Source organism: Ambystoma mexicanum, chromosome 10, assembly GCF_040938575.1.
Source record: "Ambystoma mexicanum isolate Mex_15411 chromosome 10, UKY_AmexF1_1, whole genome shotgun sequence".
NCBI classification, from domain to species: Eukaryota; Metazoa; Chordata; class Amphibia; order Caudata; family Ambystomatidae; genus Ambystoma; species Ambystoma mexicanum.
The window spans coordinates 1,003,288,896-1,003,313,752 of NC_090932.1; the positions used below are offsets into that span (position 1 = coordinate 1,003,288,896).

The window sequence follows — 24,857 nt, forward strand, 5'->3', positions numbered from 1 at the left end:
GCTCGCTTCAACTGCTATCGGCTCCTGCCAATAGACTGACGCGAGTTGGAGCGGCGCTTCGCCTTTCCTTGTTTCCAAAGGTAAGATTGGGAATCTGATAGTCTCTCAGCCGCACAGCACAAAACAGCCTCGCCCTTTTCTCCACCACGGGCTTCTTTTATAAAGCTTTGAAGATGGACAAAGTCTGAAGTGTCTTTGTCCGTTGGCAAAGCTTCATAAAAGATGGCTTGAATTGCGTACTTTTCAAGTCACGTTTTAAAAACATAGACAAATGGCATGGGGTCCCCAGGTTCACCGAGGGTCAAAGACGCCTCAGTGACATGGAGAGGGGGTGGGGAAACAAAAGGACAGTAACTTCCTCCTGTAAATTGCACTGACTGACAGAAGTGCCAGCCAGCCACAGATGTCAGCTTGCCTGAGTCGAAAATGGTGGGTGCATCTACCGTCACGGTTGCGGCCGTGGTGGAATAATGTGTCCCGCCATGATGTGGTGGGGCCGGGGGCCCCCGGCAGGGCCCCGGCTCAGCTCCACTTTTTGGAGACATCCGGAGCCGTGCCCTGGCTGGCCCCTGCCCACTTAAAGCGCTGGCCAGTCCTACCCAGCCCTCAGTACCTGCACTTTGTATTTTTCAGCATTTGTATACTTGCATTACTCAAGGCCTGAAAGAAAGTACTCAATTCTGTTGTGAGGTGAAAATTCAAACTTTTCATTTTACTTTATTACAATTTGAAGGACTAATCTTCTGCAGCCTTTGTTGAGGAAAGCAGGGCCATCTCCCGCCTCCTCTCTCCACCATCCGCAGTGCCCATAATGTCTCCTTCAGGGCCCACTCTGCAGAACAAAAGTAAAGACAAACATGCAGCTACTGTGCTCTTGGCACACTAGGCGCGGGACACTGTTTTGCTAAATGGGCTTCACCTGTTACTATCGGTGTCCTTTGATGGAGCAGGAATTGATTTGAAAATCCTGGGAAATTACTTTTCTAAGATGTTTCTTTGTTATTAGCAGAGCCTATTCTAATATGTCAATGTTTAAGTAATTTGAGTAGTGATGGAACGTTTTCGACTGAAAACACGAACACAGCTCCAGTTACCTAACGAATTTCTAATGAGGCAATGAAAGCAAGCTAGAATCAACCTTCACCCCTTCTAAAGCTTAGTTTACAGCTATGAGATCTGCTAGTTAATATGCAAAAAATAAAGTCGCATTTAATACAGATATTCAAACTTTCTTAACACAATGCATAACAACAAAATGGAAGATTGTGTGAAAGGATCTCAGATACACTGCTTTACAGTTAAATTTCTGCTCCTTGGCACCTCATTTAATCTCATAATTTAAACTCACTTGGAAGTGCCTGCAAACAACAAGGTGTGCCAAAAAGGGACCTGTGCTCCAGGTGCCAGCGCTGAAACAGCCTGAAGGGGTACAGCAGGGGTATGTGAACGGGCAGCCACCAGTGAATGGACACATCAAATGGTGGGCACAGCACATGGACACGTGCATTGGCTGAGGTGCTGGGTAGGGTAGGTGACGGGTCGGGCATGGGAAGGGGGCAGAGTAATAATGTGGAGAGAGGGCAGCAGGCGCACGGAAGGTGAAGGGGCATGTTAAAGGTGATAGAGTGGGCATGAGCATACGGCGTGGAAGCTGTGAGCAGGGCAGACTGCATGCTCTGAGTCAATGGGTCAGAGGCATAAGAACTGGGGGGGGGGTTGCAAGTGCATTGAGCGTGGGAAGGGGGCTCAGGTATAAAGAGCGGGGACATGTGAGCGGGTGCTGTGGTGGGTGAAGCCGCATGGCAGAGATTGCGAAGGTGCACGGGTATAAGAAGGCCACGCATGAAGGAGGCGCAATGGGACTAGAGCGCCGCGGCCCGAGAAAAGGTGTCCGAGCAGGACAGTCCCGGGGAGGGGGGGAGGCAGCTCGCGTGCCAGGGCTGCAGAGGTGTGGCGGAACGTGGCCGCGGAGGGAGGCGGGTTTCGGGGAGGGGCTGGAGGAGGGTGCCCTGCTTGGCTGGGAGGTCCCAGGGCGGTGCAGCCCGTCTCCGTCCTCCGGAGCTGCAGGAGGTGACTGAGAGTTGGATCCGGGAGCGGGAGAGAGGGAGCCTGTGGGCAGAGAGCGGCGGAGAGGGGCAGTCTGATCGTGGGGAAACGGCAACAGCCTGGACAAGGGGTGGCGACTGGGCTGTGGCCCCGCGAGAGTGCCCTCAGCCTGGGGAGGAGGAGAGACTTCACCCGCTCAGGGGGACCCTCAGCCCAATACCACCGAGGAAAGCGAGGTGTCCGAGCTCGTAGGAGAGTTAGAAGGAGCCGGGGAGACAGCCGGCACCTCCCCTGTCAGCCCAGCGTTTCAGCAGCAGGAGAAACCCGCGGGAGAGGGAGCCTAAGGCCGGGTAGACGGGCGACATGTCCGTGGACGGAATGGAGCCGCGGGCGCTGCATTATCAGCAGACCCTGGTAAGAGCGAGTCATGTCACATCATGCCAGAGTCCACCCCAACACCCAGCCTCCTTATACCCTAGCCTTTCAAGGGGCTCCTACCAGTACCCCAAAATCAACCACTGACAAGCAGCCCTTATACAACACCTGAGCATCAGCAGCATCTTGGAATCAACAGCTTGCACCCAGTTTATGAAACCCAGGATTTTGTCAGTAGACCCATAGCGATACTCCAAATCTAATCCCTCACCCAAACATTCAAACAAAAAACGACTCAACAAAGCTATCAGTCCACCCACAGGCACCCGCATCTCGACCAAGTTGTCATTGGTGCGAGACTATCCGTCAAACCCAATTCTTCTCCCAAATCAACCCCATTCCCAAAATCCAATATCGTGGTCCATATCATGACATTCATTACATCAACCCATCCCCAGTTCTGATCTCCTGTAGACAAACCCAGCTTTCTGAAGGAACTCCCTTCAAATCTGCCCCCCCCCCCAGCAACTCGGCTCTCGTACCCATCCTCGCTGATGATCTGCAAACTCCAAATCGGGTTGTCATGCTGAAGGCGCACCACTCTCGACCATCAGTCCCATTTCACTATTTAGGACCGTAAAATCCAACACTAGTCACTGTCTCGCTCTGCAAATCCAGTCTTTTGTCCCAACTGGGACATCCCATCACCTGCATTCCGGGCAACCAACATCTCTCTTGCAATATGGTGGCACCCTATTGCCCTCTCCTAGGTTTTAGAGTAACCCTAAACTCCTAACCCTCTCCTCTCCGTTCCTCACCCAACATAATACAGATCACCGACTTCCTTTCCTAGTGACTTCTCCATAATAAATGTACCTTACGCTATGCAGATCCCCCACCCATATTAATATGCTCAGGTATGTCTGCAAAACCACTCCACCCATCTAAATGCTACCTCATCGAACAACAGCACCCCTTTCCTTATGACCCCATACCTCTCGTTATTGCAGTGCTTTCCAACCTAGGCCAGTACACCAATCCAACTGGAAGTCTTTTTTATCTACCACGCCTCCACTACCAATAAGTTTCCACCAAAGTTTGTTTTCTGTGGTTAATGATGTCCACTGAATCTCCTTGGCGTTATGAAAAAATGATGCTCGGTGACAACGTGATGTCTTAGTGCAATAGGGTTGGTGGTAATTTGAGATTGGTGACCTTGTCCGTATTGGGCCATAGTTATCTTGCCACGTTTATTCACACTGGTTGCTACTGGCCAGAAAAGGCAGATCTCCAGTCTGATTGGCTGTTGCTCAAACCTGCGTGGTGTTTAGATGTCCATTCTGTGGATTTTGTTTGTATTGCAAATTTTACTGTAGTTTGCTTCCTCCTAAAGGCCTGGCACATGCACTGTTCTATATATGTCTATGGCTAATGTAAGGTGCCATCCCAAATGTATCATATGTATGGTGCCATCCCAAGCTAATCACGTGTGGCTATTTTAAGGATTCATCCCAAGTATATCACCCATGGTTATTGTATGGTGCCACCCCAAGCTTATCATACGTATTCCTATTGTAAGGTTCCATCCCAAGCTTATCATATGTATGGCTATTGTAAGGTGCCTTGCCTCCCTTTATTGAGTATACAAGGACTGGAAGGGAGTCAAACTCGAGGAATCTAATCCAAAGCGAGCCGCTGGGCAAAAGATTACATTAGATGTTTTTTCTTTTCTGTTTTCAATTTCAGAATTCTGAATTAAGCTGTAGGTTCTAAAGGGAGGAGGTTGCATAGAAGTGCTCCACTGACCAATGGCCTGTTCCCGCTAAGTTGTATTTAGGTTCCACTATTTGATATGTGCCCAGAGAGCACTGGGCTCCTGTTGAGATGATGTGGGCAAACTTTCCTGCTGTTGTGATGAGTTCAACTTTGCGTGTTTCCACTACCAACTGTGAGAAGCGCCGCACTTGTCTCAACTGGCAACGAGTAAACAAGTCTGAGGATTGGTGTTGTGCGAGAATTCTTGGGTGTGCCCACCATTGTGTTTTGTAGTGGTTGTGGTGGTGCTAGGAGAAGTTTCTTTATACAGGGCTTTGGGGTTATCGCTCTTGGTGATCGTGATTTCCAGTGGGTAGTTGCTACCTAGCTGAATGCCCCGACCATTACCCCGGGGGCAGAAGGCTGCTCTTCACTGGTTCTCGTTTTCACAGCCCAAGGTGTGTGTGTGTGTGTGTTTTAACATGATCTCGTTTTTTTTAATGTGCACCTTCTGTCTTGATGGTGGCATTCCGCATGGTTACCCCACACACTGCTGTTGGACTGCCACTTCTTTACATCTATGTGTTATTTTTTTTAATTCTTCTTCCAACGTTTGATTTAGTCACTGAAAGGTCATTTTCGTTTTTGTCCCAGCAGGTTTTGCTAATTTTTTGTTTTTATATATCTGTTTACTTATGTATCCCCTCCTTCCCCCCCTCCTTTTTGTGTGTGTGCTGTGATATGTTGTGTTAAGTTTTCCATGTTGTGTTACTTCTGCTTTTCAATGTACACCTTGCCTCTGCATTGATGGAGGTGTCCCCGGTTGCCCTCTTGCCTGCCATTGCATCCCCACACACACATTCCTGTTGGACATCCACATCTTTCCATCTTTGTTTTATTTTAACTCTTCCTTACAAATTTGGATTGTTATCAAAGGCTATGTTTTGCTTTTGAGGGAGTTTTGCTCATTTTTCATTTACTTTATTTGTATATTTATTTTGCTTCCCATTTTCATATTTTAGACATAACCTTCGTTATTCTAGCATGTTATGATGTGTCAGGTTTTGTTTTGTCATTTCACAGCAATGTCATGTCGCTTTTGTCTAAGACAGACACGGGCTTTGAAGCAGCTGGAGGGTGACATGTAGTACTCTACAAACCCCCAATAAATAAACACATTAGTGGCGCTCGCTTCGCGAAAAGGGCCACAATACCCAAAGTAGATGTAAGCTGGGAAATGTAGGGAAATGTAACGGTTTATTGAGAGTCCACCTTCAACACAGGGAGTTCCTTCACTCCCCACTCAAGGCTTCACGCAACAAACTGTTTAATGGATTATTTTCTTCAGCCCTACTTCAGAGGCATATCATGCCATGCCCCTTGGAGCCCTCTCCCTGAGCTACCAATGAGCCAAGAACCAGGCCAGTGTACAGGAAATATAATTGTATTTATTTAGATTAGAAGTAATAGAAATCACACTCAACTATACGTGCCATCTTCTTTGTGACTCACCATTAACTTCTTGTTACTCAAAACAATTACACAAATTAGTTTTTTTTAAAACACAAATCACAATTCTTTACTTTCTACAAATGTCACTTCAAGAAATAATTGAACTGATCAAAAACAATTATAAACGTAGTACTGTGCAATTTTGATTTTCCTGTAGGCTTAAAAGGCTAGCTGTAGGGTTTCAAGATTGGTACACATACACATGGCAAATATCATTTCACCCACACTTATGTTTTAAAATAAACACAGGTTGATTTAGCAGTTTGTTTTTAAGCCCCCCCCCCTACGTTGGTTTGTGTTGGGGAAGTCAGACAGAAAAATTGGAATGATTTGGGAAGTATTGGATTTCCGGCCCCCCTCCACTGAAAGGACTGTGTTGGGGAAGATGGATGGTAAAAATTGGGATGATTTGAGAATGTAGGATCTTCAGCCCCTTCCCCCCCCCACTTCAAGGCCTGTGTTTTGGAAAAGTTGGACAAAAAGATTGGACTGATTTAAGAACAAAGACATCCCTCTTCCTTAAAGAAGTCAGGATCAACATGACAAAAAAGATTACCCACTTAAATTATAGGCCATAGTTGGGAAGTGAGCTTTGTTCATTTTGAATTTTAACAAAATCACCCTGTAGTGTTCCACCAAATGGGGAATTAATTAAATGAATCTTTTAGTTAAGTAGGTTAAGGATTTACAGTTTCCTTCCCCCGCCATCCACCCGCTATGAAGGGAAAGGATTTAAGGCAAGTTGATTCCACCACCTTTTGGTTTCTCAGGGCTCAGTTCTGCTTGCATAGAAAGCCTCTGTTTAAAGTTCAGGAAAGCCAGCTGCATTTCAGGACACTCTGGTAAGATAGGGCAGGGGTCTGGTCGCTCCACTCTCAAGGATGGCTTCCGATCTCCACCGTTGGACCCCATCAGCTTTTAGGCCCTACTATCAATAGACGGCTCCACCCAGATGCACTCTCAGAAATCTCCTCTGGTGTTCCCTTGCAGCTATCAGATGATAAGTTGCAGCAGCAGTCTTTTGATGGTAAATTTCAGCAGCTCTGTCCCTTTCTCCTAGTGCAGTGCCCCTTATATAGCAGCGATAACACCACCTATTTTACAATCTTGGGGGAGTACCCTGCATGAGGTCACTCAAATAGGATTGGACAGTTACCCTTCTCTTTCCTCCCCACTCCAGCCCCTCTCTACGGATTGGTTTTAGAGTCTGGAGCAGACATATGGCAGTTTAATGTACAAGTCCCATTTGTTCTCATCTCTCATTTTTGGCAAAAACTATTTATGTGGAAAACAGTGGCCATGATATACATATTTTCTGATTCAGCTAATCACAGGGAATTAAATAAGATGACAGCCAGGTCTGCACCATGTTGCACAACCATGTTCCAGTTTTCTGCCGTTTCCATAAAAAGCATAACAGTTATAAATATGTAATTTATTTCCCATTTTCCTAATTTGACTCTTCACCCATTCACCAACAACCAAATTTGGAACATTTTCAGATCAGCCAGAAACCCATTTTAGATGGCCATTACAGTTCCGTAACTCGAAAGTACATGAATTTTATGTCTCCAAAATCACCTGTAAATGACCTAAAAAATGGTACGCACATGAAGAAAATCTGCCTTATGGTTGCTGGGAAAAAGGCCTAAGTTATAATAGTTTTTTAAAAATGAATTGTAAATCTATATGTATGCAAATGGGAGCTCTGCTTCATCCACCCATCTGTCTCCCTGGGTCAGCCTATGACCACAGTTTTTATGAGTCTCTTTGATGTAGGTTGTTTGCTCTTTGAAGTTGTAGCCCCCATTTTCACACATTTTGGTCATGCTCCAGCCAAGGGGAACTGTCCTACTATCACTGCCTTCAGAGCCAGAATATCTCGGGAACCCTGGGTTTTCCACACCTTCTGTAGGACACATTTTATTGCAGTCGTAATTTGATGGGGGATGTAACATCCAGACTTGCAATGGGGGATTTCTTTGTGAAGTTCACCCACCCACAAGCTAAAAGGGTTTGCCTTGGGCCGACAGAAACTTATTCATGAAAACAAAGAGGGCTTTTCTTTTCAAATGTCTGCTGATATTTTGTATGTGAAACATAACATACATTACTTTTTGTCAACACGCACCATGTCTTTTTCCCTGACATTTTTCCTGTTAGCACTGGTACATATTTCATATGTAAACTGCAAATACGCATGCCACAACGTTTTTGGGGTGCGTGTTGAAAAATCCTGCTTCTCATTTCAAGGGGACCTTAAGTTTTCACTTGCAGCCACAGGCAAACCCATTTTTGTGTCAGTGCTGAACAAAACCTGCTTTTCATGTGAAAGGGACTTCAGTTTGTGGCCTTTGAATGCACCTCACAGAAGCGGACTCTTCTACCCTGCTGAATCTAAAATGTTGTTGCTGACCTCTATTGATGTGAGAAGGTAACTGCAGGGCCGTCAATGCTGGATTATGCAGATTAATTCCCAGAAGAGCAGAGTCTCAGCCTAAGAGGAATTCAGACCTCTACACTACTATGAACATCCCAATAGAGCACCTAGAATGCCTCAAGAACTTCAAGACAGGCTGGTCCAAGGGCTTTGCTCCCAGATGAGCCACAGATCAAAGCCCATCATCATTGTGGAGAACCTATAGTTCCTCCCAGCCTTCTTGACTATAGCACCTGCATGTTTGTGGCCTAGGAGGTAATCCAATATGGTAATCTGGTTAGTAACCCCAACAACTTCCTGTTACTCTTGAAACCATCTCGAGGGCATCATGCATGGACAGCAGGACTTAAAGCAATATCGCCAGCATGTTAGCAACTGCCTACATGAAGGTTTTGCGGAATAATAAGGGATGAGAGCTTCCCTTTCTTTGATTAAATGTTCTTCTGGTCAAAACAAAAACAGCTGTACGTACTGAAGGCACGCCCCTGCACGCTCACACCAGACAAAATACAGTCCACAAGGGGAAAAAAGCTCAAGACACTCTTGCAAGGATAACTAGTATTTATTTCTACAAAATAAAGATGCATCCGCAAAGAACTCTGGTGTCGCCGAACGCTCTGAGTTATGTAGGCATGTGCTGTGCATTATAATCACAAACAATGTCACTAATGAAGTAATCATGTATAGTATAATTCTTCAATACGGATTGGAGGAGCCCTATAGGTGTTGGGCCTGCTCCATATGGAATGCCAGGCTATTGATCCGTCTTCATCTGTCCATCTCCGTTCACGTGGGCGCTGCTGGGCTTGTCATTCGCAGTGAGCTGACCTAACAATTAATTAGCTAGTCTGACAAACAATGTTATTCTATCGTGGTAACAATGCACCTGGCAGATACAGGGATGGGCTTGGGGGAGAGCCATGGTCCCTTTCCCAACATTACCCCACTTTTGTTAATCCTAAATTAACCAACTCCCCTGCAGTGTCATTGGCAACTAGTTCCAATATACGTTCTCCTCCTTCTGCACCCTATCTAACCTTTCAGCTTCCAGGTATGGTGGTGACCCATCCTTTGGAACCCATGCTGTACAAACTTCTTGCAAACTTTCTCCAAACTGGGCACACTCTTCTGGGGTACATGTCATGTAAATACAACCTCCATCCCCAGCTAAGTCGACCCAGTGCTCTGTGTCATTCTCGGGGTGTGGTGGGGGTGTGGTTGCTCTGCCACGGTGGTGTAAGGGATGGTAAATCTCTATCAAGCACGGTTTATTTGGGTTGTCTGTTTGGGTACCATTCTCTGTGCTACTGCGAGGTGTATTACGCATTCCCCCAATTGAGACCATCATCATTGAGCTAATGGGCACTGCTTCGGCACAACAACAGAGTCCCATTTGGCACATGCATAAATGACCAGAATGAAAACGATGACCGGCACACGCATTTTCACAAATGCCCACAGCCAGGATTTGGCCCAAGAGAACATCAGATCAAACCAGTCCTCCATTTTGTATCCCCACTTCTTTGTTTGTGCAAAACTTCTATTTTGTGGGACAGAGAGCCTATCTCGGCACTTTCGGGAGGAACAAATGTGCAGCAAGAATCCCCTATTTATTTACACATGCTTCTCTCCATTGCATTAAGCATGTCTAGGACATAGCAATTCTGCATTGACATTAGCCTCAGGGTGCAGAGTTACACCTTTATGACTTTGAACCCTTGCTCTGTCTCGTTAGCAAGCTCTATTAGTTCCCAGTGGATGATCTGCAGCCATTTAGCATTGGCCACAGCTTGCACACCAGGCAGTAGAAGAGAGGCAAAGAAAGTTTCTGCTTTGGTGAAGAGCAGATATTCGTCCAGTATTTCCTTGAGCAGGTTTGAGGAGTCCTTGGACAGATAGTTCACTCTTTTCTTCCTTCGCAGCGTTATGCCCTTTTCTTTGACAGTGAAGGTGTGGAACTCTGGCACTGCAATGGGTTTCTTCGTTCTTCTTCAGGGGATGAAAAGGTGGGAGGGGCAAAAGTCTCTATTGGGCCCTCTTGCAAATGTACTTCTGGGATTACAAGCAGGCTGAGTGTGTAGCATGGCCAGCGAACAATAGCCCATCAATGATGTTGGGAGGTGCAAGTACGCTTGTTGGCCACACACCGAGTAGTAATCCATCACTTCTGCAATACTTTTCTGAGATCAGGAATAAGCAGTCTTATTGCATTGTTTGTTGGACCCTACAGATACTGTGCCGGCACTGTAAAAGCAAAGTTCATATGTTTCTTCTCTGTGCACCTTCACAGGTTTTTCCATTGCTTCAATCCATGTTAGTTTTGTGATGTGTTGAGTCCAGAACGGTGCACATGTTGCTTTCACCGGGCTAGAATCCCTTCTTCGTATCCCACTAGACCCTCTGCCATGCAGATAACTGTGGTTTCTTGCAATTTGTTATTTGTTTATTTCAGTCCTTGTATCACCTGGTAGGGTCTCTTTAGGCATTTGCTTCCTTTTGGATTTGTGTTGCATTGCAAGCTATCTGGACCATCAAGTTTGAGCCTTGCATTGTGTGCCTGGAAAGTGCCCCTGAGCCTGCATAGCGCATGATGTAATAGGCATTGCCCCTCTAGAATTGGTACGTCCTGTAGCAATATGACCTTGTGTGCCCCTGACGCATGTAGTATCAATTAACACAAATATCAACTGGCATTCACATTGTTCCTCCCCACCAAGCTCAGTCTGTATACTAACTATTAGACATTTCTGGTGACGCCCATCTTCTACGGTGTCAAGACCAAGCCTGTGATGGGCGTTGTACTTCGCCCTTCATGCTTCTCTTCATATGTTTGGGTGTACCTATATATCCATTAATAATACTACTAATATTATTTACATGAGTAAAGTTTGTGTTATAAAAGGCATTCGAAAATCTTGGAAACAGTAGGGACCTAGCAATATATTCTAACAATCCAGTGGGCAGGGGTACGTTGTCATGTACAGAATGGTTGGCCTTTTGGAGCGTAACGTTCAGCCTTGAGGAAAACAAATGTTCATCTTCATTTGTGTGTGTGTTTGATGCATTAGTTACAGTTAAGAGAGTAATGTCTTCCTTTACCACCACCCCTGCTCTTTTATATGCCCCTGTAATATAAAAGATGCCCCAAATAAATCCCTAAAACGAGCATTGAAATCGCAAATAAACCTGCTATAAAATGCATTGCGCACATATATGAATATGAAATTCTAGGCATAATACTATAACTACAATTCTTTCTAACGTATAATGGTTCCATCTTCTCAACCTGAAAGGCAACATTTATGAACACAAAGGGAGAGGGAGAGATGCAGAGAGAGGGATAAAGAGATGGAGGGAGGTAGAGAGAGGAGGTGATAGGAATAGAAAGATAGAGAGAGGGAGATAGGAGGAAGAAGAAGAGAGGCAAGAAATAGAGGGAGGAGGAAAGAGAGCTGGATAGGGAGAGAGCAAGAGAGTGCCCCCCCTGTGCAAATGTAAACTTTTTAGCAGCTGTGCATCTGGGATATATGTGAAAACATAGAATTTTGAAATGACCATGTTTGTTTTGTCCATACTATTTTGTTGTCAGTCTTTTGTACCTCTTTGAGGCCCTGTAAGAGCGAGGCCCTGTAAGAGCAGCCTTGTGTATGCTACGTAATCAAGAATCCATGCCCTGCACTAATTGCACAAACCTATGAACATTTGCATGTCTTTCACTGTCGTGGGCTGGGATGTGGCACACATATAGGCAACGCGGTCAGGTATTATTCTTTTTCCATGTGCTGATATCAACTGTCCTAGGTACAGAACTTCATGTAGACAGTATTGTAGCTTTGCCTTGTCGACCTTGTACCCCTTGCGAGCCAGGAGCTGTAAGAGTGTGATTGAGTTGTGTCTGCAGTGTTGCTCCGTGTCGCTCCATACCAGCAGGTCGTCCATGTTCTGGATGATTGTGGTGACACTTGTATATTCCCTAAGTCTGTGTGGAGTATTCTGTTGAAAATGCTCGGGCTTTCACAGTACCCGTGAGGTAATCTTGTGTGTTCCAACCTCATTCCCCCATGAGTAAAGGCAGTGAGGTACTGTGAATCTGGGTGCAATGGTATGGAGAAGAATGCATTTTTGAGGTCGACCACTGTGAAGTGTGTTCCCTCTTTGGGGATACTACACAAAATCGCAGCAGGGTTGGGAACTACAGGAAATTCTTGCTGTACAACATAATTTAGCGGCGAAGGTCCTGAATCATTCTCCAATTGCTCCTGCTGCCTTTTTTACAGGGTAGATAGCCATGTTGCATGGGGAGGTAGGAGGTACAATTCTCCCTTGTTGAGTAGGGCACTAATGGTGTCCTTAATTCCCTCCTTTGCCTCCCTGTGGAGTGGATATTGTTTCACTCTGGGTAGAACTGCTCCTGGTTTTAGAGTTGTGTACTGGGGTCACTCCCTGTAGGAACCCTATGTCATGGGGGCTAGTTGTCCACAGTCGCTCGGGCACCTGTTCTAAGTCTTCCTCAACAAACTGGGGTGGGGCCGCAAGGGCAGTCAGGGGACACTGCACCTTCCGGTACTGCAACATTATTTCGAAGGGGTACATATTGCTAGCACCATTTCTCTGTCATCTAGTTTGTCCTCAAACAATTCTGCATCAGTAACCACCTTCAGGGGTGTCGTGGGGTCAATGCAAAGTACTTTGCTCCACTCGCACCCATCCTGGTCAATCCCTATCACAGCAATCCTTTTTGCTAAAATCACCAATCCTTGAAAATCTAGGGACAATATCGTACCTGCTGCCCGTTCAGGACACACCAGAGTGAAAAATGAAATCTGTGGGCACTTGCAAGCACCGTTTGCCAATCTGAGGCACCGTGATTCCATACACAAACATGTCCAGATCTATGGGAATTCCACAAACCGCCACCTCTCCTCCCATTGCATAAATTATCAACTTTGCTCTGATGGCGCACATCGCTGGTGTGGCACCAACTATGCCACTTTTTGTGAATGATCTAGTCATGTTGAGCTTGCTGAGCAGATCCCTGCCCAAAAGGTTCACTGGTTAACTTTCAGTGTACAGTAGGGGCGGCCCGCACCACCTTCCCCCTATTTTGATGTCAACCTCTTTAGTGTATGGAACCATGGAGACAGCCCCAGAAAAGCCCTGCATGTCAAAAGTGTGGCCCGATAACGGGAAATCTCCCTCACTGATGCATGATTTTGTAGCATGTTGTTGACCATAAATATTGTGTTTGTTTCCTATCTCTGTGCCCACCCATGGTTCCTCATCAGGGCGGACAGTCATAGATAGACCTGGTCATGCAAACGCTCTCTGTAGGATGTCCTAATGTGGGTACGTGTTCAACCCTGGGAACGTGAAAGGGTTGTTTCCCATCACTCTCACCCCTCCGTATGGCACTATGGTGCCATTCGGTACTTCTTTGGGTGTGTGCATGTTGACAGTTATGGCATAGGTTGTTATGGGTGCTGTTGCTAGGGGTACTGCTGTTATTGTACCTGCATCCCTGGGGCCTGCGTGGGAGCTGTATGTATGCTTGATGTATTTCATAGGTTATGGAGGTCTTGGGGTCTGCATCTGTTGTGTATTCTGTGGTGGTGAGTGGTAATTATTGTAAGTCTTATAATCGAGGCATGGCCTACTTCTGCATTCTCTCGACAAATTTCCCCACTTCCCACAGTTCCAACACTGTGAGGAACCCAAACCCACCCCTCTCGGTCCCATTCCTCCAAATACCTTCCTGAATCTGCCCACCACGTTGCTGACCTCCTGGGTGGGGTACTGCTGTCCACCTCACCACTGCCCTTGTATTCCATCTGCCCAAAATGCTGCTATTAGGACATTCACTGACCCCAGTGTGCTCCCTGTTGCCTCCACCTGTCCAGGTGTATATACCGGCCCCCTACAGCTATTTTACCCAGCTTCCTCTGTACCAATTTCCCCTAATTTGCCTGTAACTGTTGTGCTGTTTCTCTTTCACGGCTCCTTTATTTGTTTGCAGTGGTGTATTAGTATACTCTGAATTTCCACCCATCACTTCGCTTCAATGCCCACAATTTTGTCTACTGCTTTCTGCCCCTCTTATGGTAAGCCCCTCTTCATAACGAAATAGAAAAGAGGAACTGATTGAGCCCACTGGTCCCCAGTCTCCTGAACCTTAATAATGTATTGTGAGGGGTCTTCGTCATCCCCCATAGTCTTTTGCATGATCGACAGTAAGTCTGGGGTGTCGAGGTATGTGCACCAAAGCGCGTCACACACCTTCGCTCTGATGTTGTTGAACGGTGCACCATCATGCGCATTGTCGTCCAAACTTACTCTGGGGTATTCTGCTTTAATCCACACGTCACCAGCCTGCTCTCCCACCATCACCAGTAATAAGCTTTCCATGTCACCTACAGCAAGGGGTACACAAGCAGTCTGTTTTTCAAATGCTTATATCCATTTCCCCACCCCCGCTGTTAACGGCAGGAGCGCTTTGATCAAATTGTTTTTGTCCATCTGCACCCAGGGTACATACTGTGCCCTACCCTCGTATCAGAGGCATCTGTAAACCTATTCTCTTCCTTTCCTTTCTTCCTGCATTTCCCTTTTCCTTGCTACTGACATCCGGCCAAACCTCCTTACCCTCTTATCCCACACACTTTCCACTCAAGGCATTTTTTCTGGCGCCTGCTGCGCTTCCTCCTCTATCGTCCTCAAATTCAGCTATGGTACTCCACCCATCTCCCTGATCTCTTCCCAAACTTCTTTCGGACCTCAGTTCCGTACCCTGTGCTGCATGCTCATTCGTCTTCTTTGTTCTCTATGTGCACCTCCTTAATTACTGTACTGTCTGAAATCCAGGAGTGGTGCGCCACCAACAAACTCTGCCTTAATGCCATTGAGACAGAGATCCCCCTCATCGGCACACCTGCACCTTCCTTTCCTGTTACTCTCTGGCCGGCCTCCCCTCTCCCTCTCCCTTCTCCCACTTGCGAGGCTAAGAACCTTAGGGTCATCTTTGACTCCCTGCTTTCCTTTTCTCTCCACATCCTTGATGTCTCAAAAAAGCCTAACTACCAACTGCACCTCCTGAGAGGTATTCTTCCTTTCCTCTCCTTCCCCCAGAAGCTTACTGCCTACAGAGCTCTGGTTCTCTCTAGGCTGGACTATTGCAACATCCTCTTTCTAAATCTGCCTGCAACCACTCTCCGTCCTCTGCAGCTCATCTAGAACAGGACTGCAAGACTTGTGGTTGGCCTCAAGCTCTGGGATCCTATCTCTCCAGCCCTGAAATCTCTTCATTGGCTCCCAGTGGCTGCAAGGATTATGGTCAAGACCCTCTGTATTGTCCACAAGGCTTTCTGGGGTCTGGGTCCACAATACCTTCAACTCTCCCTCCGTAAATACATTCCTGCTCCCGCTCTTCACTCCTTCACCTACAACTCCCTCACTTACAGCTCCCTCAGGGTCATTCGCTTCTCCAAACAACGAGTTGGGGGTAGATCCCTTTCCTCAGCTTGGGCCTTCTTCTGGAACAGCCTCCCTGCCTCTCTGAAACTTGAGGAGAACCATCTTTGGTTCCGGAAGCACCTCAAGACCTTCCTCTTTGCTTCTGCCTTCGCCCTTCCTCTCCCCTACTTATCTGACTGCTTTGGCACCAGGCACCTGAATCCCCTCTGTTTTCGGGCCCAGATCCCTGCCCCCCCCAGCCACACAACCGCACTGCTTCCTGGCAACCCCTGCACTTGGGTCTGTATCTGTAACCCTACAGTCCCCTTCCAGCATTTATCAGACACCTGTTGTCTACACCTTATTTGTGCGCTTACCACCTGTTGGCCGCAGTACCTGTTGTTGTTCTATCATGTGTTCAGACTTTCCACTCCCTCCGCCCTTCGCACTTTCCCACTTCCCTCTCCCCTGCACTTGCATGTTCTCAATGTCACTGGGCCTTGTAAGATCGTTGTTTTGTCCTCCCTTGTTTCCCCTTGCTTGCCTCATCGCGCTCTGAAACACTTGTGTATGCCGCAATACAAACAAAATATCATATCATAATCTGAACAAAATGTCCCCCGTTCTCCACTCGTCTAGTCCGCTCCCCTTTGCCTCGCTCTGTGTTACTCGCAGTTGCTCTAACTCTGCCTGTGCCGACTCAAGTGCCCATCTAATTCCCTCTGTCCTGCACACACCTGAGGTTAACCGGTTGCTGGAGTAGATATATATGCGGTGGCGGGACCGTAGCCCGGGTGGACACATACTTCGGGTTACTGTAAATCTAAGATTTCCTTTCTGTTCTGTAACTGTTTAAACTTGTATTTCGCTGCTAGGAATGTAGTCCTATGCTCCAGAATTCCCTTATTATGGGTGCCCTGCTCTCGTGTTCATCAACCACTGTTTGTGGTACCTTTCGATCTTCTCCCGGTACAAGGGCAAAGCTTTGTACATGTACTCTAAAGGTGTCTCCTGTCCCATTGCAGTGGTGTTTGCGCTGTAAAGCGCCCCTATGCTTCTAATTGCACGCTGCAAAAAAGGACAACCCAAAAATATTTTTGACGTTCCCACCTCCCCGTCAGCCCACATTACCTTTCCTCCCCTCTACATGCACCCACTTTCACACTCCACACACACAAAACAAGCCATTATTTAAACAGCACCCCTCCTCAGGCCTCCACCCTACACAACAAAAACGCGAAAATAATAAGCGAAAATAACAAGCTAAAACAGAAACTACTGTTCCTGAGCCCACTAATTGTGCAAGGCTCCTACGTATTTCCTTTTCTTCCATTACATAATAAAAGTGGTACTACCTTCTCCCCTTAGTCGGTGAGGCTCCCGACACTCCTTTTTTCTTTTCCATAATATACTCTTTAAAAATTAAATAATACAAAGCAAACATCACACCCACACTATACAAACAATCTCAATCTCCACTTGCTCACAACCCTCACTCTTTCCCTATACCCGTCCCCTACTTGTCACTTGCAAGGGTATACTCGCATATTCATGTTCACCCAAACTCCTCGTCATGGGGTTCCAACAACGGCCTGCACTCTCTCTGGAACCACACCGCGCGTCAAAGACGTCTCCTGAAAACCTCTGGTATCGACACGTCTGGGACTGGTCGCAGCAGGTGGACGCGGCCCCTTGGGAGAAGCGCCTGGAAGCCTTGGTCAGTGCTGGGGTCACTGGGATCACCTCAGGATTACCAAATGAAGACACGCTCATGCCAGACAAATACAGCCCACTAGGGAAAAAGGCCCAAGACCCTCTTGCAAGTATAACAGTTATTTATTTCAACACAATAAAGATGCATCAGCAAAGAACTCTGATATCGCAGAACGTTCTTAGTTCTGCAGACATGTGCGGTACATTATAAACACAAACAATGTCACTAATGACCTAATCATATATTGTACAATAGGGATTGGAGGAGCCCTATAGGTGTAGGACCTGCTCCATATGGGATGCCAGGCCATTGGTTCGTCTTCATCTGCCCATCTCCGTTCACGTGGGCGCTGCTGGGCTCGTCATCCGTGGTCAGCTGACCTAACAATTAATGAGCTCCTTTGTGGTAACAGTACAACTGACAGATACGGGGATGGGCTTGTGGGAGAGGCGAGGTCTCCTTCCCAACAGTACATCCCAAAATGCATTATTGTTGAGCTGACCGATATATCGTCATTTCCCTACATGTTGTGCATCAAGTCTGTATGTTTTTGTCTCCATGACTTTTCCTGCTCTTCCCTTTCAGTGCTCCTTGGCGTCATTTTCTTTTCATCCAACAGATCACAGTCTGGTTGCCACCCACTTGGGATCTCAATTCACCTCTCCACAGACAAGGCTCAGTGCTTTTAGGCCACTACAGGGGTGATGGGCACAGTAGTTTAGCATTCACATTTCTTTCTTTCTCTCTAAAAGACATGTTCTTGGAGGGCACAAACTGAGGCTCTTAGGTGAACAGTGCTTTATAAATGGATCTGGGGTATGGGGTCTTCAGACTTATCAGCTGTTGGTTTCTGGTGTCTTGATCTTCTGGTTCGGAAGCAGCTCATGGTCTCCAGACGTCTCATGTGTGAGTCTCCACTGCATGGCGTTGGGAAACATTCACTTTTGGTTTTGGAGGCTTGGCCTTTGACTCACCAGTTGTAGATCTTGGATGGATGGTCTTCAGGCGTTCTTGTACGTTCTGGGTGCATTGCCCTAAGGCCGGTCTAATGCATGTCTTTGGTTCATGGTCTTCAGGCCCATTGTCTACAGGTCTTGGGTGCCTCATCTTGATGCCCATCAACTGCAGATGTTTGATTCTTGGTCTTCAGGCCATTTGAGGGTCTTCAGATCATGAGACCTTTCATAACTTAATCTGTGACTTTGCTCTGGAAGTGTTGCATTTGGCAAAAATGTACCTGCTCTGGTAGAGGTTAAACTTTTGCTGTTCAGTCCAGGGGGCCTTGTTTGGTTCCACATCGAACACCTACCTTTTAACTCTACTATGGATGATAAACTAGATCTTTGTTGTGTGGTCTGTGAAATTAGGTCAAATCATGCAATGTGCCAGGGCGCACCGATCCGCATCGAGCCTTGAAGCCGCTTCTCGGGTGCCTCAATCTGTAACTGACAACCGGTGAAAGAAGGCAACGTCAGTGACTTAGCAGACCATAAATATTGAGACTGGATGTTGCTCAAAGATGTTGACTTTCTTTTCAGGCTAGTGAACACTTCAATACACTTCCTGTCTCTGAATCAATCAACATATTGAGATGCTGCTGGGTGTCCCACTGCATGATAATGGCCAGTCTCACCCATCCATTGAAAGAGGTGATGTTTTGTCGGTCTGTTCCAAAGCCCAACATTAGAGGGTCTGCTTATCAGATGTCATTGTCTCGGGCACTTGTCAGATTGGAGATGAGTTCGCAAGTTTGTACAGTGTGCAAGCTCCATGTGCAAGTGGTTCAGTGGGCCCAGCCCTAGACCAGAGTCACGAAGGATGTAGGGGCAAGTCTGCAATCTCTCTTTCTGTGGGCAATTAAAAAGAGTGCTATTGATTTGAGCAGCAATAACGACGCTTCTTTTGAAGGCTTGGAGACCATGAATTCCCTGGGGTGGACAGTTAACGAGTTAAGTGTTCGCCTCTTGGGGCCAGCTTGCACTTTAAAGTTCGAATCCCTTCGCAGGGCCGTGCCAGAGTTTTATTCTTTGCGAAATGTGCACTATTTAATGGGGTCCAAATGCCTGTTTTTAGAGTGCTTAAAAGCGGAAGGAATGTGGCATGAAGTGCTTTATCAGAGCAATTGTTATTATTAGTAGTCGTTTGTTTTTTGTGCTTTAAACAGTGATCATTAAGGTTTGATATTAGCTTGCATGCTTTTTTTCAATAATGGCCTGATATGCTGCCACCTTGTGGCGTGCTACGGTCGAATAGAGTTCGTCGTGGCGCAGAAGCACAGACTCGCCCTTTGTGCTTGATCGATATCAAGGAATAACTTCCTGCGAGTGACCACAGAGAACAGCGCGACCGATAAGGCAATACTGCTGAACGCTGTGTCACTGAAGTGGTTATGCCTTTTCTAGGCCCCAGGCTCCGTTTGACTTGTTTTTGACAGTTCAAATTAAAATCAACTATAAAGTCCTCTCAGCCAATCCCAATGTTTGGAATGAAGTCAAAAACGACTAGTATTGACTGCATTCCAGACACTTACTTCATAAAAAGACTGGGGAACAACACAACGAATTTACCTGCAATGAAGAAACAGCAGTGTAATTACCAAGCAATATTTGACTCCAACCTCATAACACACCAAAGTGAAAGCTAAAATATGCTTTCACTTTTGCAAATAAAACCCGCTCACGTTAACTTTGCATCTAAAGCAAACATGATTGCCTTTGAACAAGACTCCTGTTCGCTAGAGGAGGGAACAGTGTGGTTGAACTGCTGTGGACAAAGGCCCGCATCGCTTCTGGCTGCACTCGAACAAGGCTCCTGTTCGCTAGCAGTGGGAACAACAGGGTTATTTTATTATTTATTTTTTATTTTAACATTTGTTTAACGCCAAGACCCACAGGTATTATGGCGTTTGTAGAGGGTAATAACAGAATAAAAACGTCACAGATCATTGCGTTAGTAGCAAGTAGCATGGGCAAAGTAGGAGACAGTTCATGCTTAGTGTTAGCCAAATTTATTGAACAGCCAAGTTTTCAATAGTTGCTTGAATGCTGGGTAGGAAGGCCCATTTCTTAAGTGTGGACCGAAGGAGTTCCACAGAGCGGGGGCTGTGGTGCTGAAACTAACCCCTCCTACTCTGGCTAGTTGAAAACGTGGAACAGCTAGAGAGAGGTGGTCAGAGGAACAGAGTGGGCGGCATTGTTGTTTCTTTTGTGATGCAATAGTTCAAGTTGCAGAAATGTGGTCCGATTTGCAGAGGCCTAGAGCTGCCCGGAGGGCTTGGGCTCATGTTTGCTAGAGGTGGGAACAGCAGGGTTGAACGGCTGTGGACAAAAGCTTGCCTCTCTTCTGGCTGCACTGGAACAAGGCTCCTGTTCGCCAGAGCTGGGAACAGCAGGGTTTAACTGCTGTGGACAAAGGCCTGCCTCTCTTCTGGCTGCACTGGAACAAGGCTCCTGTTCGCTAGAGGTGGGTGATCCCTTGTAGGTGGAAGCGCAGAACTGAAGGACTCTCCTTGTTCCTGGAGATGCTGGATTGGACCTCCCCAGCAAGCCAGAAGTCAAGCAAGAGCTCTGGGCCTTGATTCCTGCATTGAAATGCTTGCGAGCTACGCCTACTGGGATATCTTTGTGCCACTGCTGCTTGCGAACTGTAACTTGTGTTCAACCTAGTCAACCAGTGCCCCAATCTGACACAAATCACTGCCTCAGAAAGCACCTTGAAGCCTGACTTGACACTATTGAGCCACAAGAACAAGACATAAAGGTATTTCAAGAGTCTCTGTCCCCTTGGTCTGTCCTAAGACCATAGAGACTTTTATGCCCCCCCTGTTCTACCTTGTTCTTCACAGGCATATACTTGAACAGTGGGCCCTGTCACAAACATCTGCATTCTGTGTTTATTTTACTGAGGTGAGTTTTTTTTTTTCTTCTCTTTTCTATTTAGTTGATTTAATTTTATTGTTTGATTAAAAGTTTCTCTTTTATAGAACCTTCATTGGACATTATTTTATTTTGGAATCCTTATACTAAAGCTACTTGAGCGGATAACAGTAGGAACCCACACCCTCCTGCAGATGTGGCCTCCGCTAACACAAGTGGCAAAGGAGCAGTGGTTGAAGTGGAGAAAAGGCACTGGTGGTACTCTGGCTGCATCCAAAAAGGAGGGAGTAGGATGGTGGGGATAGATTGGATGGGGGGGAGTCGGGGGAGGGACAGGGCGGGAAAGGTCGGGGCTTGACCTTTGGTTTGCAATGTTCAATGGATCTTTTTGTATTGTGAAGAGACTAGACTTTGGCTGGAATAAGAAACTAACAGCAGTAGATTCGTCCCTGACCGAAATATCAAAACAAATTCATAAATTTAAATCTTTGATACAACTGTGCATGCAAATTAAACAAGATCATATTTGACACACATCTTTTAAAACATGTTTATTGTTATCTGTGAATCCTCATTTAAACAAAAACACACAATTACAAATTTAGTTTAAGCATGTCGTGATAGGCAAAACAAAATGAACTGTGTAGGGCTCTACACATTTGTCAGTAGGTAAAAATGTAATTTCCCTACATGAATAGTACAGGAAGTTAATCAATTTGACAGGTGGCGCTTCAATGTTCATTTTTAATTACAGTACCTTTTCTCTTAATGAATACTTTTCTTTTTTAAGTAACAGTAATTGACCAAAACAGAAATATAGTACTTTGAGCAAGCCTGTAACTCTACATTAAATTCAATACACGTTGTAGTTGCCATTCTGCCCACACTTCAGTTGAATCCAAACATTGGCAAAGACAACAGGATTGGCTTTTGTGCAGTCGTGGGATAGGCATTTGCCAGGCACTGCCATTATAGTATTACCTGACCATAAGTTAAAGAGCTGGCACATGATGTGAATATCTATGCATATAAGTGTCTGGTATGTGCCTAATACCTATACACAAGCCAAAACGTTTGATTTTGGCAATGTTTGTTTAGGCAGGTCATTAGTGCAAGGAACATATTCAAATCAAGGGGTTGAAGGCATGCTTGTTAAGACATGTTTATTAAACTTGTAGCACATTTGCAGCTCCAACTAAGCCATGACATAGCAAAGAATGTCACTCATCCTATGGGGTAGTACTCTGCATGGTTCAAGCAACTTCTGTGACTGGCAACAACAGGAGAACAAATTAACGTTGGCTTTGCCACAGTTGGTGTACCAAAGATTCTAGTGTAGTGGACTGACAGGCTGCTGAGACTATACATTTGCCTGTCAAATCAAGTGATAGAGGACTGAGGAAGGGCCACTGCACCAATAGTGAAATTCTAGGTGACTGTTTTGGGGACCACTTACAGAGGAGCACGATTGTACACTATTTTCTTCCTACTCATTAAATCTGTCTCATTTCAAGTCACATTTTCAAATAGTGTGATTTAAGGTCAAGGACTCCAAAGTTTGCAGTTCAGTCAGATTGGCATTAAATAATTGCCCAGGATCACAGTGAAGCAGGGATTTTAACCCACTCTGCAAATTTGATCATGTACCTTCCATGCTTTACTTGGGGCACATGCTTTCAGTTTTGAATTTCAAGGTCTAAAATAATACTGTGTTTTAATGTTTACTTGCAAAGCCACATGATGGCATTTATATACTTAAAGCCACATGTTGAGACAAAAGAATATCATTGTGGCTTTAATTTTCACATCAGTGATCTAGAAATCCTAGAATGCAAATCTGAAAAATCTATTTAGCCGCACTGTACTTTTAGTGATTTTAAGACACGTAATTACATTTTTCAAACTCTGATAAATATGGAGAATCTTTGTTACAAACCTCCAGCTCGTTGTTATTCATGATGTTGTGAAACTTTAATTAGTGACATAAGAGCAGTTTTTATTTTGTTGTTGTTGCATGTCAGGTCAGTAGAAATAATGGACATACATCTTTTAAAGGGTGCTTTGTGTTGCTCACTTTAACTATCACATATTTGCAAGGTAACTGGTGCTTTGCGAGGTGTTTCGGTTGGAAATGTTCATCATGCACATGAAAGAAACTGCTGTTGATGACATGTGTTTGAAGGCCAGTAAGGTGCGCAGGCTGCAGAGCCACGGGTGCTGTGTGTGTGTGTGTGTGTGTGTGTGTCCATGCCTGACCATGACTTGGGAAGGTGGCAGGGCTTGAATGTCAGAGGAGCTGATGCTATACTTCACTCGGGAGAAAGTAAAAGCATACAGGATGCTTTTTCGCCTTTGAACTAAAGGTATGCTCTGTGAAAAACAAATTAACTAGTGGTATGTATGTATGTATTTAATTTTTATATAGCGTCGGTAGCCTGAGGGCATCAGGGCGCTTGTACATAAAACACTGGTACTACAAGACGGACAACACGTATGAGACGGACGATGGGTACAAATACTATTGCGTAACGAGGTCTCTAAGAGAAGTCCTACACCCAAGATCTCATCTAAAGAGGTGTGTCTTCAGCATCTTCCTAAAAGCAGAGTGATTAACTTCAGACCTAAGGGATTCGGGGACGCTGTTCCACAGTTTAGGAGCCAGCACAAGAAAGAATCTGCCCAGCCCTGTTTTTAGCTTAAACTTGGGCACGTGCAGGAGGCATTTTCCACCCGAGCGTAGGTTTCTGCTGGGGTTGTAGGGCACTATGTGTGTTTTCAAGTAGGCAGGCGCTGTGCCATAAAGGCACTTGTGTACCAGGCAGAGAGCTTTGAACTTGATGCGCTCTTCTACTCTGAGCCAGTGCAGAGCAAGCCTCTCTTCAGTAACATGGTCTTTCCTTTTCAGATTTTTCACTAATCTGACCGCGTTGTTCTGGATCACCTGACAACTAGATAGATCCTTGGATGCGGCCCCCAACAACAGGGCGTTCCCATAGTCGAGCCGTGAGAGAATAATGGCTCTGGCTATCGTTGCCCTGTTTACTTCATTAAGCAGTGGGCTGATTGCTTTCATAAGCCTGAGATAGTATGCTGAGTTTTTTTGGAGGAAGTTAGTCTGGGCGTGAGAGTCGACGACTGAATCGACCATCATACCCAGAGTCTTCACCTTGGGAACCACCTGGATAATGGCGTTTTTAATTTAAAAAAAGTTGTACTCTGCCCCTAGTTTTTCCAACTGACGACTGGAGCCAAACAACATCAATTCGGTTTTAGAGTTGTTCAGGCACATCCAGTTTGCCTGCATCCAGTCATCAATTAACTTGTAAACCTTGGTGAGCACTTCACTGTCCGTGGCATGATTCCTACCCCCCAAATCCAATATGAGTTTGGTGTCATCTGCGTAATTTGTAAATGACACTCCAGCTTTCACCAGAAGGCTGCACAAAGTGTGCATATATATGTTGAAAAGCATTGGGGATAAGCTAGCCCCTTGAGGCACTCCGAATATGATGTCACATGGGTCGGAGAAACTGCTACCCCAATGTACTCTCGCTTGGCGGTTGGAAAGAAAGGATAGGAGCCAATCGATAGCTCCCTCCGAGCAACCAACGTTCTCCCTAAGCGCCTTGATGAGAAGGTGGTGATCCACCAAATCAAACGCTGCACTAAGGTCTAAAAGCATCAGCATCCCCAA

At 45.9% G+C, this 24,857-nt stretch overlaps 1 protein-coding gene across 2 annotated transcripts in view; it reads left to right on the forward strand.

The window, feature by feature from the left end:
- Positions 1-2,042: 2,042 nt before the first annotated feature.
- CLCN2 (chloride voltage-gated channel 2) overlaps positions 2,043-24,857 on the forward strand; it is a 1,173,779-nt gene continuing 1,150,964 nt past the window's right edge. For both annotated transcript variants that reach the window (XM_069618787.1, XM_069618789.1), the window contains exon 1: positions 2,043-2,460. In XM_069618787.1, coding sequence (XP_069474888.1) covers positions 2,410-2,460 — 51 coding nt within the window. In that variant the 5' untranslated portion in view covers positions 2,043-2,409. The remainder of the gene's footprint in view (positions 2,461-24,857) is intronic.